Source organism: Chrysochloris asiatica, unplaced genomic scaffold (assembly GCF_000296735.1).
Source record: "Chrysochloris asiatica unplaced genomic scaffold, ChrAsi1.0 scaffold00003, whole genome shotgun sequence".
Lineage (NCBI taxonomy): Eukaryota > Metazoa > Chordata > Mammalia > Afrosoricida > Chrysochloridae > Chrysochloris > Chrysochloris asiatica.
Genome location: NW_006408521.1, coordinates 45,983,813 through 46,001,211, shown reverse-complemented (window position 1 = coordinate 46,001,211; position 17,399 = coordinate 45,983,813). Strand labels below are relative to the sequence as shown.

The 17,399-nt window shown below is 36.4% G+C and overlaps 1 protein-coding gene across 1 annotated transcript in view; it reads right to left on the bottom strand.

Moving 5' to 3' along the window:
- Positions 1-3,763: 3,763 nt before the first annotated feature.
- The window catches only part of CCDC172 (coiled-coil domain containing 172), a 101,498-nt gene continuing 87,862 nt past the window's right edge, over positions 3,764-17,399 (bottom strand). The window contains exons 5-7 of the mRNA XM_006831490.1: positions 5,686-5,746; positions 4,637-4,724; positions 3,764-3,802 (exon numbers count right to left, since the gene is read on the bottom strand). Coding sequence (XP_006831553.1) covers positions 3,764-3,802; positions 4,637-4,724; positions 5,686-5,746 — 188 coding nt within the window. The remainder of the gene's footprint in view (positions 3,803-4,636; positions 4,725-5,685; positions 5,747-17,399) is intronic.

Sequence of the window (17,399 nt, the reverse complement as noted above, 5' to 3'; positions counted from 1 at the left end):
TTTTTCCCTTTTGGTATTCCAACTCCAGGTCTTTGCATATATCATTATAACATGTGACTCTGTCTTCTTGAGCTGACCTTTGAAATTTTCTGTTCAGCTTTTGTACCTCTTCATTTCTTCCATTTGCTTTAGCATCTCTATGCTAGAGAGCAAATTTCAGAGTCTCTTCGGATATCCATTTTGGTCTTACCTTTTTTTCATGTCTTTTTAATGACATTTGTTTTCTTCATGTATGATGTTCTTGATGTCATCCCATAACTTGTCTGGTCTTTAACCATTAGTGTTCAGCTAATGAAATCTGTTCTCAAGATGGTCTCTAAATTCATGTGGGATATCCTGAAGACCATATTTTGGCTCTTATGGACTTGTTTTAATTTTCTTCCGCTTCAGCCTGAGCTTGCATATGAGGAATTAATGATCTGTTCCACTGTGCCCACTCCCGCACTCCCCGACCTTGTTTTGGTTGATTATATGGAACTTTTTACCTCTTCATTTCTTTCATTTGCATTAGCATATCTATGCTGGAAAGCAAGTTTCAGAGTCTCTTTTGATAGCAGCTTTGGTCTTTTCCTTCTTTTTTGTCTTCTTAATGACCTTTTACTTTCTTTACTACATGATGTTCTTGATGTCATCCCACAACTCTTGAGGTCTTTGGTCATTATTGTATAATGCATTAAATATGTTCTTGAGATGATCTCTAAATTCAGATGGGATATGTTCAAGGTCCTATTTTAGTGCTCATGGACCTGTTTTAATTTTCTTCAGCTTCAACCTGAACTTGTCTATTAGCAATTGATGATCTGTTCCTCTGTCTCCCTCTGGCCTTGTTTTGACTGATGGATAATATGGAGCTTTTGCACCATCTCCTCCCACAAATGTAGTCAACTTGATTTCTGTGTATTCTATGTGGTGAGGTCCACGTGTATACCTTTTATATTTATATCTTCTTTTATATTGTTTTAACAAAGGCATTTGCAATGAAGAAGTCATTGGTCTTGCAAAATTCTTTCATGCAATCTCTGGCATAGTTTCTATCACCAAGATCATATTTTCCAATGACTAATCCTTCCTCTTTGTTTCCAATTTTTGCATTCCAATCACCAGTAACTATCAATACATCTTTATTGCATATTTGATCAATTTCAGACTGAAGAAGTTGGTAGAATTCTTCAATTTCATCTTCACTGGTCTTAGTAGTTGCTGTGTAAATTTGAATAACAGTGGTAATAACTGGTCTTCCTTGTAAGTGTATAAATATATTATCCTCAGATAGTGGCATACTTCACAACAGATCCTGATATATTGTTTTTGATAATGAATGTGGCACTATTTCTCTTCAATTTGTCATTCTCGGCATAGTAAGCCATGTGATTGTCAGATTCAAAATGGCTAATACTGGTTCATTTCAACTCACTAATGACTAGGATATCGATGTTTATGTGTTCCATTTCATTTTTGACAATTTCCAATTTTCCTAGATTGATACTTTGTACATTCTATGTTCCAATTATTAATGGATGTTTACAGCTGTTTCTCATCATTTTGAGTTGTGCCCCATGAACAGATGATGGTTCCAAAGGCTTTACTCCATTTGTGTCATCATGGTCAACTCTACTTTGAGGAGACAGCTCTTCCTCAGTCACATTTGAGTGCCTTGCAACCTATATCTGACAACAATCTGGTGCTCTCATCATGTTTCAATATGTAGTATTCTGGTACTGACAGTGTTCCTTTGTTATTCATACGGTTTTCAGTGACTAAATATTCAGACACAGTCCATCTGTCTTTCTTCCTAGTCTGTCTTCATATGGAAGCTGAGCTGTAACCAGTCCACAATGTGTGGCCCTGCTGGTATTTAAAATAGCCATGGCACAGTTCCAGAATCACAACAACACTCAGGCCACTACAGTATGACAAACTGACAGACAAGTGGTGGTGTTCTATACTATTCATTGGCACCACAAGGGTAGTGTTCTGTTTTACTCACTGGTGTTGCATGGGTGGTATTCTATATTACTCAACCATACAGTGTTAAAAGTATGAGAAGACTTCATAAAATTCATGGAAAAATGGAATTACGAAATAATGGAACTTTTCTAGAAATTTTTAGAATTTTCCTCAACCATTCATTTGAATTATTTGAAAATTAACAAAGCATTTTGAAATAATGAAAATACTGAACCCTCAGTTGTTTCTCAACTTTAATTTCATGACTCCTCATTCATTACTAAATATTTAATGTACATACTCTACATAACATAAACATGCGAAAGAACAGTTGTATCAGTACTTGTTTATTTTGCATGCAAGCCATGGTTTGTTAATAATGCAAATAAGTCGGAAGGTCTTTAGTTCACACACATACTGGAGCTAGAAAGCCAAAAATGAACAAAAAATTATGTGTAAACTCAATCTACATATTAATAACATAATACACATATGAAAGTAGGTCATCATGAAACTTAAATGTGAAGGATAAATAGAGAAAAATAAGACAGAACTGAAGTTATGTGTAATTCCAATAACCATGTTCTACTCTCAATTCACATATAGAATAAGATTGCAATTCCCTGGGACCATTCGGTTTTTTTCTTCTTAGGCAAATATAATTCACAATTAATTGAAGTACTGTAAAAATCAAGATAGAAATCACTTCTAAGAATGCAAATTATTTAAGAAGACGGCAATTGCTATACATCCCAAAAAAGAGTAGTTGAACTTTGCTAAATAAAAAAAAACAAATAACAAGCGAGGAGAACATCTACAAAACAAGTGTGTTAAAATCGGATTTGTTCTACAAATGACATCTAAGTCCTCTACTTCAATGTCAACAAATAAAAGGCATTTTCAAAAATTTCATAAGCTAATTCAACTACAACCACTAAGAAAAGCATCCTTTACTATTCTCTTTTTTATCCTAAATGAGTTTTGTTCTCCTCCCTGTACCTCCCCCAGTCTAGGACTTTGAGGGTCACCAAACGTTTCAACATACTTGTAGAAACCACTGAAGAGCCTCCTTACTGCCTAGTCAGGAGTACTAACGGTAGAAAGCTTAGTGATGTTGGAAATTGTAGGCTATCCTAAGTTTCAGTCAACTTGTCCTCAGTTGCAATGTTTCAGGTCATTGGCTAAAATGAGTCCTGGTGGTCATAAGGAGGATTCTTATTTAACTGAAGACAACAGAGAACTACTGGAAAATGGCTGCAAGTGCTTCAAACTTTATAGACTGAGACACTTTAGAGAAAAATGGAAAAAAACAACTTAAAGTGATTTTTGCAGATAAATGCCTCAGAAAACTGTCAACAGACATCTTATGATCAGAGAAAGATTAAAATGAAAATGAGCAACCCTGTTGGTGGAAATGGTACCAACAAAGCTGGGTCAGTAATCTGAGTATTTCTTTATGTGAGTATGATTTGACCCAAAGAAGCTGCAACATAGAATGAAATGTATAGATCAGAAAGTACAGATCAACTTAAGGGTCACAAGGATATAAGAAGTCCAGGAGCACAAGATCTGCCTCTTACCCTTTCTCTTCCTTTAAAAACAAATTAAAACGAAAGATCCAGCACATATGAGGAACAAAAAACCAAGAGATTCTTGAAAAGTGCTACTAAAACAATTCTAGTTATCAATAATATCCTTGAACAACTGGATTCACATTTTACACAAAAATCTGTTGTAATGGGTACCATCTATGTGTCTATCACAAAGATTGGGTTCTAAGGTGTTTTGATCAGGCCTCAGATGGCTGATCAATTCTCTATACATTATTTTCCTGGAGTTCTTTCTGTGCCAATGTCTAAAAAGAAAGCATATAATAATTATTTATGTGAATAAATATAAAAAAATCCTTAATAAAAGAATGACATAAAAATTTACTTAAATTTAGAACAAATCACAGCTCTAGGCATTTCCTAATTGTATTTTTGAGAGTTTTTCTAAAAAAATCATAAACATTAACATAAGTTACAGAAACGTTTTTAAACAAGAAAATATTTACAGAAAATAAACAGGAAACAAAATGTAATACATCAAATTAAAACTCTATGTTAAATCTATGTATATATTCTACTAAAATAGAGCATGACAAATACTGTATTCATTTTACAAACAACTAAAGTATGAGGCTAAAAGCAATTTAAACTGCTCCCACACAGTCTGAAAATAAGTTTCCGATAATTGAATCCGAACTTTTTGATATCATAAAAATCTGTAAGAAGAAAGTATTAGGATCAAATATAATAAAAGTATAATTATGCCTATCAAAAACAAAAAGCTTTTAAGCATTATGGTAGTTAAACTCCTTCAGTGCATGAATCCTCTAATAGCAGCACCAAGCAAGGCAATGTTGTGAGGTCACATTTCAACTTTTCTAACTTGTTTGAAACTGATCATATTCCCTTTGAATACATTTTAGTTTTTGTAGCATCTAACTCTCCAGAAATGCAAAACACTTCACAGATTTACACTCTGACTCGCTTTTAGTTTTTGTGGCTGTCTTGCTTTTTGTACATAATACAAATTCATGTGAAGGGCAAAACGCTAGGTCAGTGATATGTATACCAGTAACACCACACTTAACCGAAGGTAAAATAATGCTGAACTCAAGTAAAAAAAATGAATGATGACTTACCAACTCCAAAGCTTCTATTTCTGTTTGGAGGGCTTCATAAATACTTTCCATGTCGTCTTCCTCGTAAAGTTTGAGCTCTTTTTTAAGTCTGTTTTCAAAGAAAAATTCACCCTATCAGTTTAGCAGAAAGCTGTTTTATATTTTCATTACATGGAGAATGCCAAGTCTGCAACATCCATAATCAGAATTTTGAGTTTATTTTTAACTTAAAATAATATGACAATAAATTTTAATTCCTTATCATTCTAGACTATATAAAAATTAGAGAGTAACTCTCATAAAAATAAGCTCACCTAAATATCTAAGAAATATAATCATTTTAGGGCCATTAAAAGCGTAACATACATAAATGGGAGTAAGCCCTACAGGATGAAAAATTTGATTCTTCAGCAAATAAACTGCAAGTTAAAAAAGATGGTAGTGTGAAAGGGCGGGAGGGGGGTTAGACTTCTTCCATCTTAAAAAGGATTTAAAAGATACATCAGCCAATTGTTAAGTGCTGAATTTTCCTGGAGCCTAATTCAGCTAAACAAACGGCATAAAAATAAGACATTTTTGTTGTTGTTGTTCTGTGCTGGTGAATCAGTTCCGATTCATGGAGACCCTATACAGGATTTCTGAGAGTGACTGGTGGGTTTGAACCACCAACCTTGCAGTTAGTAGGCTAGTTCTGTAGTACCACACCAGAGCCCATGACATTTATAAGTAATTGGAAATCTGAACACTTGTATTTGATGGTATGAGTCCATTGCTGTTAGTTATGTCAGTGTTACAACTGTCCTGGGGTTATATTTTTTACAGTTCTTAATTTATAGAGACTGAATAAAATAATGATATGATGTCTGTTACTTGCTTCAAAGGCACGCAGGGAGGGAGGGTGAGTGGAGATACAGATGAACGAAGATTAGTCATGAGTTGATAACTCAAAGTTGGAGAATAGGGCAAACATTAATAAGTCAGAAAATACAAATTCTGGAAAAGGATGAAGACCACTGGAAATGTTTATAATGTGCTAATAGGAGCATACAAATGTACTCCCATTAGCACACTGTAAACATTTCCAGTGGTCTTCATCCTTTTCCAGATTTTGTATTTTCTGACTTATTAATGCTTGTCTTATTCCCCAACTTTGTTGTTGTTGTTGCTGTGTGCCATGGAGTTGGTTCCGACTCATAGCGACCCTGTACAGGGTTTCCGAGGGTGTAAATCTTTACAGGAGCAGAAAGCCTCATCTTTCTCCCGCGGAACAGCTGGTAGTTTCGAACTGCTGACCTTGCAGCTCGCAGCACGATTCGTAACCACTACACTACCAGAGCTTCTTATTCCCCAACTTTAAGAGTTATCAATTCATGACTAATCGTCATCCATCCCCACTCACTCTCCCTTCTAATGCGTGTATGGAGTCCTAGTGTAATGCCATAAGATAAGCACTTGACCTCAGGGTTGGTTTGAACCTCAAGGCTGGTGGTTCAAACCTCCCAGCTGCTCCTCAGAAATCCTATATTGGGTCACTGAGTCAGAACCGACTGGACAGCACTTAACAACAACAATGGAAGTATGAATTGGTTTAATCGTTTCGGGAAGCAACTCGATATTATATCTTGTAAAGTTCAACATTCAAACACACTCAGAACCAACAATTCCAATAGGTATACATTCAAATGAAATTCTTACACATGGGCATCATAATGTTCACAGCAGCACTGCTTCTGATTGCAGAAATGTGGAATTCATTTAAAAGTCCATCAAAAACAGAAAGAAAAAAACAAAGCACAACCAATAACTGGTATATTTAAACATTTTGACTCAACAACATGGGTGAGTCTAAGAAACTATGTTGAATAATAAAAAATAAAAACCCCAACAGAATGAAACAATTTTTATATAACACAACTAAGTAAAAACAACGAATAGGTTGTTTGAGCGTGTATATATATGCTAAATGTATCATCTACAAATATATTACATAAATTTAAATAATCTATTTTAATGAAATTATTCATAAGTACTAATGAATGAATGAAGTCATTTCATACACATAGACACAAAAATGGAATACAGAGTGGGACAGTAATTATAATTAGGTTAGGGAAGAGATTATGGGATAAGGGAGGAGCTCATAAGTAATGTAAGTTAATGTTCTAGTTTAGTTCACAGGTGTTCATTATACTTTAGATTTAAAGGAGTGAGGAACATCTGGCCCATGAAATCATTCTGGCCCTGACAAGGCAACCACAGTTCCAGCTATCACATTGGTGGTGGTGTGCCATCAAGTCGGTTCCTACTCATAGCGACCCTATGAGTAAGGTGTTCTGAGGCTGTAATTCTTTATGGGAGCAGAAGCCTCATCTTTCTCCCATGCAGCATGGTTGGTAGATTTGAACTGCTGACCTTGAGGATAGCAGCCAACCCATAACTATTATGCTACCATTGTCATTGTGTGCCGTCGAGTTGGCTCCGACTCAGAGAGTCCCTGTATAGAGTTGTCAAGGAGCCGACCTTGTGGTTCAACCCAAACTTGCAGCCCAGCACAGTAACCCACAGTGTCACACTGTTAAGGGTAAGTTAATTAAATGATTGATCAAATACAGCAGGCTAATTTTAAGTTGATAATTTTGTAAGGCCCATGAATAATGTTATAAATTTTGGCAGAAAAAACATTCCCCACCCCTGCCTTAGAATATATACAGAGGTTATATATATTGTTTTAAGAACCTGCTCTTGTTGTTGTTGTTAGGTGCCATGGAGTTGGCACCAACTCATAGTGACCTTATGCACAACAGAACAAAACACTGCCCAGTCCTGGGCCAAACTCACCTGAGCCCATTTCTGCTGCTGTGCCAATCCATCTCATTGGGGCGTTTCCTCCTTTTCTCTGGACCTCCACTTTACCAAACATGACATCCTTCTTCTGGTCCGTTCTGACAATATGTGCTAAGTCTGGCCATCCTAGCTTCCAAGGAGCACACTGGCTGTACTTCTTCCAACACAGATTGGTTTGTTCTTTTGGTAGTCCACGGTACTTTTAACATTCTCCTCTAACACCGTAACGCAAATGAGTCAGTTGTTATATGGTCTTCCTTATTCACTGTTCAATATTCACATGCGTATAAGGTTATTAAAAGTACTATGGATTGGGTCAGGCACACCCTAGTCCTCAAACTGACAACTTTCCTCTTCAACACTTTAAAGAGGTCTTGTACAGTAGATTTGCCTAATGCAACACGTCGTTTGATTTCTTGACTGCTGCTTCCATGAGTGTTGATGGTTGATGTGAGCAAAAAGAAGTCTTTGACAACTTCAAATATTTCTCCACCTACATGGATGTTATTTATTGCTCCACTGGGGAGGATTTTTGTTTTCTTTATATTGAGGTGCAACCCATATGAAAGGCTGTGGTCTTTGATCTTTATCAATAAGTATTTTAAGTTCTCTTAACATTCAGTAAGCAAGGTTGGCATATCACAGATTGTTAATGAGTCTTCCTTCAATTCTGATGCCACATTTTTCTTCATGTAATCCAGTTCTCAGATTATTTATTCAGCATACAGATTGAGTAAATAAAGTGAAAGAATATAACACTGCACAACTATAAAGGTGGACGTTTTGTAACAAAAATGGAGCAGTTAGTCTTACAGTCCAGAAACAGAGGACCCTAGGACCATCAAGAGAGAAGAGCACAAGCAGAGTGCGGGACCGTATCCAGAGAAGCAGCAACACCAGAGATGGAGACAGAGATGAATGCATGGAGAGAGGGAGCAGCTGAGGACTCTGGACTCATGGGAAGAGAGGGACTGGGTACTGGCAGCCAGGAGACAGGCTTGCAGAATATGCCCTTTGTTTGTTTAAATTATTATATATTCCTGAGTGTTTCTGTGTACACCCCCACCCCCCACACACACAAAATAAAAAACAAAACAGGGAATGGAAGCAAATACTGTTAAATGATGATGCACAGAGGAGATTGTAATCATTGCAATGAAATGATGGTGTAAAACCAATGTTCTCCCATGTAGACTATCTCAGGTCACAATAAAAACTTACAGAAAGAAGAAAGAAAGAAAGAAAAGAATACAACCCTAGCACACACCTTTGCTCATTTGAAACCATTCATTGCTTCCTTGTTCTTTTCAAACAACTGTTTCTTGGTCTAAGTGCAGGTTCCTCAAGAGCACAATTAAGTGCTCCAGAATACTCACTCTACACAATGTTGTCTATAGCTTGTCATGATCCACACAACTGAAAGCTTTGGTGTAGTCAATAAAGCACCGGCAAACATCTTTCTGGTATTCTCTGCTTTCAGTCAATGATGTCAGCAATGATGTCCCTTGTTCCACATCTTCTTCTGAATCCAGCTTGAACTTCTGGAAGTTCTCTGTCAATGTACGGTTGCAGCCATTTTTGGATTACCTAGTAAAACTTTACTAGCATGGGCTATCAATGATTTCTGCATTCCGTTCAGTCACCTCTCTTTGAAATGGGCACAAATACAGATCTCTTCCAGGCAGTTGGACAAGTAGTTGTCTTCAGAATTTCTTGGCATAGATAATTGAGTGCCTCCAATGCCACATCTGTTTGTTGAAACACTTCAATTTCGATTCCATCAATTCCTAGTGCCTTATTCTTTGCCGATACCTTCACTGCACCCTGCACTTCTTCCTTCAAAACCATCAATTCTTGAGCATATGTTACCTCTTGAAATGGTTGATCATTGACCATTTCTTTTTGGTACCGTGACTCTGTAATTCATTCTATCTTGTTTTGATGCTTTCTGCATCATTCAATATTTTGCTTATGGTATTAGTCATAGTCGTTATGTGCCGTGGAGTCGGGTCCAACCATAGCAACCCTCCATAGGGTTTCCAAGGCTGTAAATCTTTACGGGAGCAGAAAACCTCATCTTTCTCCTGCAGAATAGGTGGTAGTTTTGAACTGCTGACCTTGAGATTAACAGCCCAACTTGTAATCACTATGCTACCAGAGCTCCTTTAGAAGCCTTCAATACCGTTAAGTCAAGGCTTGGATTTTTTTCTTCATTTCCCTCAATTTGAGAAATACTGAGTGTGTTCTTCCCTTTTGGTTTTCTAACACCAGTTCTTTGCACATTTCATTACAATATTTGACTTTGTCTTCTCAAGCTGACCTTTGAAAGTTTCTGTTCAGATTTTTTTTTTTACCTTTTTACCTTCTCACTTCTTCCATTTGCTTTAGCATCTCTGTTCTGGAGAGCAAATTTCAGAGTTTCTTCTGGCATCCATTTTGGTCTTTCCTTTTCTCTTGTCTTCTTAATGACCTTTTGCTTTCTTCCTATATGATGTTCGTGATGTCATCCCACAATTCTTCTGGTCCTTGGTATTTAGTGTCTAATGCATAAAATCTGTTCTTCAGATGATTTCAAAATTGAGGTGGGATATATCCGAGGTCATATTTTTGCTCTCTTGGCCTTGGCTTAATTTTCTTCAGCTTCAGTCTGAATTTGCGTATGAATAATTGATGGTCTGTTCCACAGTCTCTCCCTGCCCTTGTTTTGGCTGATGATATGGAGCTTTTCCAAGGAGCTCTGGTAGCGTAGTGGTTACGAATCAGCCGCAAGGTCAGCAGTTCAAAACTACCAGCTGTTCCGTGGGAGAAAGATGAGGCTTTCTGCTCCCGTAAAGATTTACAGCCTCAGAAACCCTATACAGGGTCGCTATGAGTCGGAACTGACTCCACAGCACATAACAACAACAACATGGAGCTTTTCCACCATCTTTTTCTACCGTCAATTTCATCTGTCTATGCCATCTGATTAAGTTCATGTGTTTAGTCATCTTTTATGTTGTTTAAAAAAGGTATTTGCAATGAAGAAATCATTGGTCTTGCAAAATTCTATTAGGCAATCTCCAGCATTTCTATCATCAAGGCCATATTTTCCAACTACTAATCCTTCCTCTTTGTTTCCAATGTTTGGATTCCAATCACTAGTAATTATCAATACCTCTTGATTGTATGCTTGATCAATTTCAGACTGAAGAAGTTGTAAGAATTTTTCAATTTCATCATCATCGGCTTTAGTGGTTGGTGCATAAATTTGAATTAGAGTGGTAGTAACTATCGTCCTTGTATGTGGATGGGTATTAGCCTATCACAGACAGTTGTATTTATCAAGACGATCTTGAAATGTTCTTTCTGATGAGGAATGCAATGCCATTCCTCTTCAATTTGTCATTTCCGGCATAGTAAATCATGTGAGTGTTAGATTCAAAATGGCCAATCGCAGTATGGGTCGGAACCGACTCGAAGGCACTTAACAACAACAACAATGTCTAGGATATCGATGTTTTTTCATTCCATTTCATTTTTGACAACTTCCAGTTTTCCTAGATTCATACTTCATACATTCCATGTTCCACTTATGAATGAATGTTTACAGTACAAATGGTTACATGATGTTTACATGAAGAAAAATAAAATCTTTATAATGGAAATATATGGGGAAACAATATCCTTATATATGTGATGTACACTGTATTAAGAACTTTTAGGGATTTAATAGTTAACAAGAATTCTGAAGAAATATTGTATTAGGAATGGAATAATAAGTTATTAATTTCTAATATTATATTATTGTTGTTGTTAAGTGCCAGCAAGGTGGTTCCGATGCATAGCAACACTGTATAGGGTTTTCAAGTAGTAGCTGATGGGTTTGAACCACTGACTTTTTGGTTAGCAGTCCAGCACTTTTCCTACAGCACTACACCACAAGCATAAAAACTCCTAGAATAAATATTTCTTAAAGAGAAAGTAGGAGATTAAACAGACAGTTACAATGGACTGTGGATGCTGCCATGTTTATACTTAAGGCTTCATTTATTTTTCAAATAAAATGACAAGGAATTTTCTTCCCACCATACCAGCAACAATACTTGTCCCTCCTCTTCAGTTCACATGGACCACAAATTCTATAAGATCTTTCACACCCATCAGAATTACGTGGTAATCATTCTCCCTTTTCCTTAGTTAATAATAAGAACGAGAGGCTACTGAAATTAAGGGGGCATCTAGAGAAAATTAGAGGAAGTATTTCTCTATTCAGCATATAATCAAGCTGTATAAATTAGATCTGCACTTAACAAAATGATGGTTGTTGCTAGCTTTGAAAGAACAGAGATGATAATGGTATGAATATTAATACATTTGAATCTAGGTAAAGTAATATAATGGTAAACAGATCTCATGCTTGAGTGCATGGACTGATTACCTACTGGAGGCATGGAGGACTTCCCTTATCTACTGCACAAGAAATGAGGGTAGTGGCTTGGGTTATTATCAGCTTTCTCTGAATCATTAAATAATGACCAGCACGGCTAACACTGCTAATTAATCTAGCAAAACTTAGGTTCCATGTATGTTTATCACTACCTGCACCATTTCAAAATTGTTTTCAGTTACCTCTCAGTATCAAAGAAAAACACTGATACTCTTTTTAAGGTAAAGAACTATTAAGTAGAAAGTCCTACTCACCAAACACAAACACTGTTCAAATTCATGTGCACTTCATTTTAGTCTTTTGCTACCATAGAATTGTGAGTATATTGTCTAGACAATCTTGCCTTCTTTTTTTCCTTCTGGTTAAAGTTATCACACACATTTCCCCATATAAAAGCCACATGCCACATTAAACACAACGTTAAACTAACTACAAGGGGCTTCAAAAAGTTCAAGGAAAATGGAATTAAAAGAGAATGGTACTGTTCTACAAACTTTAAAAGTTCCCTCATATATATTAATCCAAGTCACTACATCACTGTTGACTTGTTCATTTATTTCTAGTAGTGTATTTGTTTGTATTTTTTACACCAAAAAATAACATTACTATAAAGATCTTGGAGTCCTGGAAAGGTGCTGTAGGATACTGCACAGGGTTTGAAATGTAAGATCAGTGGTTCAAATTCATCAGCTGTTCCTCAGAAACACCATACAGGGTCACTATGAGTTGGAACCAACTCAACAGCACTTAACAACATCAACAAATGAACATCTTTATGCATGAAATTTATTCTGTGCTTAGAATTATTTTCCTTGAGATAGAGCTAACTGGAACTATTAGGTGAAATTGCATAAGCATTTTTAATACATTTATAATTCATATAACAAGTTGCATTCCAAATATATGTAATGCATACTACCATCAGCAATGTATAAGTCAACTCTTGTACCACACCCTTGCTAATTTCGATTATGGGCATTTTCATAATCTGATAGAAAAAAAGTTACTCAGTATTTTTAAATTTGCACGTCACAGATAAGCCAGTATAACTGATTTTTCTTCTTTTGTTAAAGGAGTTATAATTCTTTGTTAGTGATTTCTGTTTAAATATTTCACTCCATCTACTTCCATTATCATAAGCTTCTTGGGATGAGGAACTTTGTCTTATGTATCTTGATATCATCAGCAACTAGCTTAGTGTATGGTACAAAGTATACATTTAATATATGCTTTTTTAATAAGCACATGAATGAAAAACAACTGATTTTAGTGTTTTCTTACTGCGTTTTAGTCAGTTTTCTTACTGCATTTAGTTGATTATTGAATAAAGTGTTACACCTTATGTGTTATAATCAGTGTTATCCCCTAGTTTACCATTCTACATTGATGATTTTTTGAAATATGGAATTTAAAATTTTGTACATCTGTGAATCAATAATTTTTTTGTTTCCTTAATGACTACAAAGGTTCAATAAGTAATCACACTTCTACTTTTCACAAGTTTTCTGATTAATTCACTTTTCTATATTATTGTTTTATATTAGTGGGAACATGGTGGCTCCACAAGATAGCAGTGGACAGAAAACCACAAGGTCAGCAGCTCAAGTCTACCATATCATCTGTGGGATAAAGATGAGGATTTCTGGTCCCACAAAGATTTACACCCTCAGAAATGCTGTACAGGGTCTCTATGAAGCACTTAAAAACAACAACAAACTTTATACTAATTTATATGGAATTTCTTTTAGTACCATTTAAACACAAAATTACTATTTTTAAGATTATATAGGTGGTCTTCTTTCATATAGAACTTATTTCAGATCATGAGCTTGAACGTTGAATTGTGAAAACAGAAATATCAATTTTCTAACTATGCCTTTCTCAGTCCAGGCAGGAGCCCTGGTGGCTCAGTGGCAGAGCACAAGACTGCTAATCCACCAGTGAATAGGTAAGAACCTTCACAAGAACCTTGGGCGGAACCAGAAGCAACTGCTGAGGAGGAGAGAGGAGTCTTGCCAACATCTGCATTAGGCTCTGGGTTGGTTATGGTAAGCATTTCCTTTACCACATATTTTCTGTCCTCCCTTCCTATTCCTCAGACAAGAGATGTTTGTTTATAAAGTAAAACAGATGAAAGAAAAGAAAAATCTATAAATAAAGGTACAAATGCATTTAGAAAATGATCACTGAAATATTGTATTTAGCTTGTACAATAAGAAAAATCATTTCTATATTTAGGGGTAAAAAGGACATATTTACATCAAAATATACTTTTAAAAATGATCAATTGATTTTATCATCAAAATTTTCACTGTATTTACTTCACAGTATGTGCCAGAGAGTCACAAAAATAAGGATTGCTATTAACTATCAGGCAGCATAATCAATGCTGTAGAGACACTTCCGTTAGTGAATAAGCGATGAAGTTTTACCAGAAAAGATGCAAAGTCAAGAGAAATATTAAAAAAAGAATGAGACCAAAATTACATGAGGATATTTATATTTTATATATATATATATTTAAAGATGATATGGGTTGGGGGCTGATTATTGTTAGCGTTGTCTAATCAGTTCTGACTCTTAGTGACTCTATATAGGGTTTCCGAGGAGTGACTGGTAGGTTTGAGCCACCAGCTTTGCAGTAAACAATCTATTTCTTATCCTACCATTGCCACTCCAGGACTCCTGGATTGGGTAGAGATATAATTTGATTACTACTGTTCAAAATTTAGAACTAAGGCCAGTTGAAGTTGTCCACTTTGAGTTCATTCTAGTTGACAGCACAGAGTACTGCAAAGTCCATGAGTACTATTTTCTAAATGCAGTTTGGTAACCATCAGTTACTAAATAATAACAAGGTGTTTATTCTAAGTAATGCTATACAAACACTCCCTCAGGTATTTAAGGATACATTCATAAGAATATTTCCAACTATGAATAGTCAGAAACTCCTGGATATTTGTTACTAGGAGATGGCTACATAAAAAGGCCTTTTTATACACTGGTAACAAAAAGAACAAAGCTGATCAGTACAAACTGATATCGAAAGTGTTTATAATGCATTGTTATGTAATAAAGCAAACTAGAGACCAGTACGTGTGATCATATAACCCCATTTTGTAAAACCTGCGCACACAAACACTGAGAAATATAAACTCTGAAAGGATACACTTCAGACTTCTAACAATGGTTATACCTAGGTGTGGGGAGAAAGGAGACTTGGGAAGTTTTACATTCTCATACTGTCTGAATTTCAATCCAATCTACACATTCTACTCACATAGTTAAATATATGCATATTCATTAAAATAAATATATGCATGCATACATATATTCACATATTGATCTTTGAGAGAGGCTGGAAGCATTTTAACACTACAATACGCATTTGTTCTCTTACAAATCGAGGGACCATCAATGGGACCTCTATGACCAATTTCACCGAAGCTTTTTCAAGACAGAGGCAACAGCATTGACTTACGACTTCATATAAATGCACTGAGTCGATCGGGAGCATGTATATGCTAACTTTCCTACAGTTTCTATTACAAATATGCTCTTCGCAAAACCATACTATCTTCAAGTGTTTAGTCACATGCTGTTGACTCTGCAGCTTGATTTCTGAAACAAGATTCCTGTTCCATTAAACAAGTACAGATACTGGTATAAGAAATATACAATCATTCTGGAAAAAAGTCTGTGGGTAAAGAAAATGCCTGAATTTTTAACATGTCTGTTACATTAATATAAGGAACAAATTAAAATCATATTTCAGAACCGTATCCCTTGGTGTTGGGTAAAAATAAAATTAATAGGTATTGGGAGTCTGAGAGAGCCATTATATAATACATTACATAATACATTTCTGTCCTGCCTCATTTCTGCCCAATTAAAATACAGGGAAGGCAGATGGGTAGCCGAACATCACATGTATATAGCAGATACTGGAGTCTGTGACTTATACCTGTTATCATTGGCATAGAGAATGTGACTTATATCTGCTGGCAAAAGCTTTCTAATACTTGCCCCAGAATTCGACTCACTTAACTGACAGAATTAGGGGCAGTATTGGACCCCAAAAAGTCTCTGTCAGAGCCCGAGCACTGAGAAATCTAAGGGATGGAGGAGCAGAATGGAACACAAACTCTCTGAGGCAGACCAACTTCCAAAGAGACAGGGAAAATGAAGGACTGGACTCCACATGAGCTTCTTTCCCCTTCCAAACCCACCAATAAGACTGAGTCATTGCCCCCTCCCCCAAAGTTAGGATAAGAGAGTGAAGGCTTGGAGGGAGGCACCAAGAGTTCACTAAGAGAGAAGGGCACAGCTAGTAAAACTTTCTTAGCATGAAAGAAAAAGCCAACCAGGATCCATTCCAAATGGGCTATGCATTGTTATTGTTACGTGCCACTAATTCATAGGGACACTGTAAAGGGTTTCTGAGGAGCTACTGGTGGGTCTGAACCTCCAACCTTACAGTTAGCAATCCAATGTTTACCTCACAGCGCCACACTAGACCCTCAGTGGATAAATGCAGCATATCTTTGCAAGTATCTTTGATATAAATGTAGAAAGTTTTTTGTGTTATTTTTTTGTAGTGAAAATTAAATTACATGTAAACTCCATCACTGGCACAGATTTTCACTATGTGCCCTGGTTGTACTCGATGGAGTGACTGTGAGAAAGATGACTATGAATGGTGAGAGCTCCCAAACGCCTGGGACAGAGTGATGCACATATAACACAGACTATGGCTGCAGACATTTTCTGTGAGCACAGAGAGAGGACCATTTACTCCTTCATTCGTTTATTCAGCTAAGTACAGGTCAAACTGTCTAGCAGAACAGTAGATAATGAAGACAGCAATGGTGAACAAAATGGCCATGATCCCCTCTCTTACTAATCACATAGTGGAGACAATGTTAAAGACTAAGCACACAAATATATAATTACAAAACGTAACACTATGCTATAAAGGGGAAATAACAGAGGTTACATCATTGAGATCAGAGGCAAAGGAAAGCTTCTCTGAGGAAAAATTTCCACTGAGACCTAAAGGATAGGAGTCTGTCCCACCAGGGAGGAGGTAAGAGACAGAGGAGCAGACAGATCATTTCATGAGAAACGAAGCTTATGCAAAGGTCCATTAGTGGGAGAAAACTAGGAGGGAGTAGAGTGAGGAGACCATGGAGGAAGGTTAACATCAGGAGCATGGTCAAAGGCAATATTCTTTAAAGTCAAGTAGGGTTTATTCTAAGGTCATTATGAAGTCATTAAATGATTTTCCGGGAAGCGGCATGAATAGCTTTACAATGGTTTGAGGGGTACAAGAGTGGGTGAGGAGAGAGCAAAAAAACCCCCAAAAAAACAAAAAACAAAAGCGAGGTGTGGTGGCTAGCACTAGAGTAGGAGTAATAGAGATGGAAATTGGAAAGATTCAAGACCTGGTGATGGATTGGGCAGGATAAGAGCACTAAGTTTTGTGAACATTTTAAGAATGTCTATTGTTGTTGT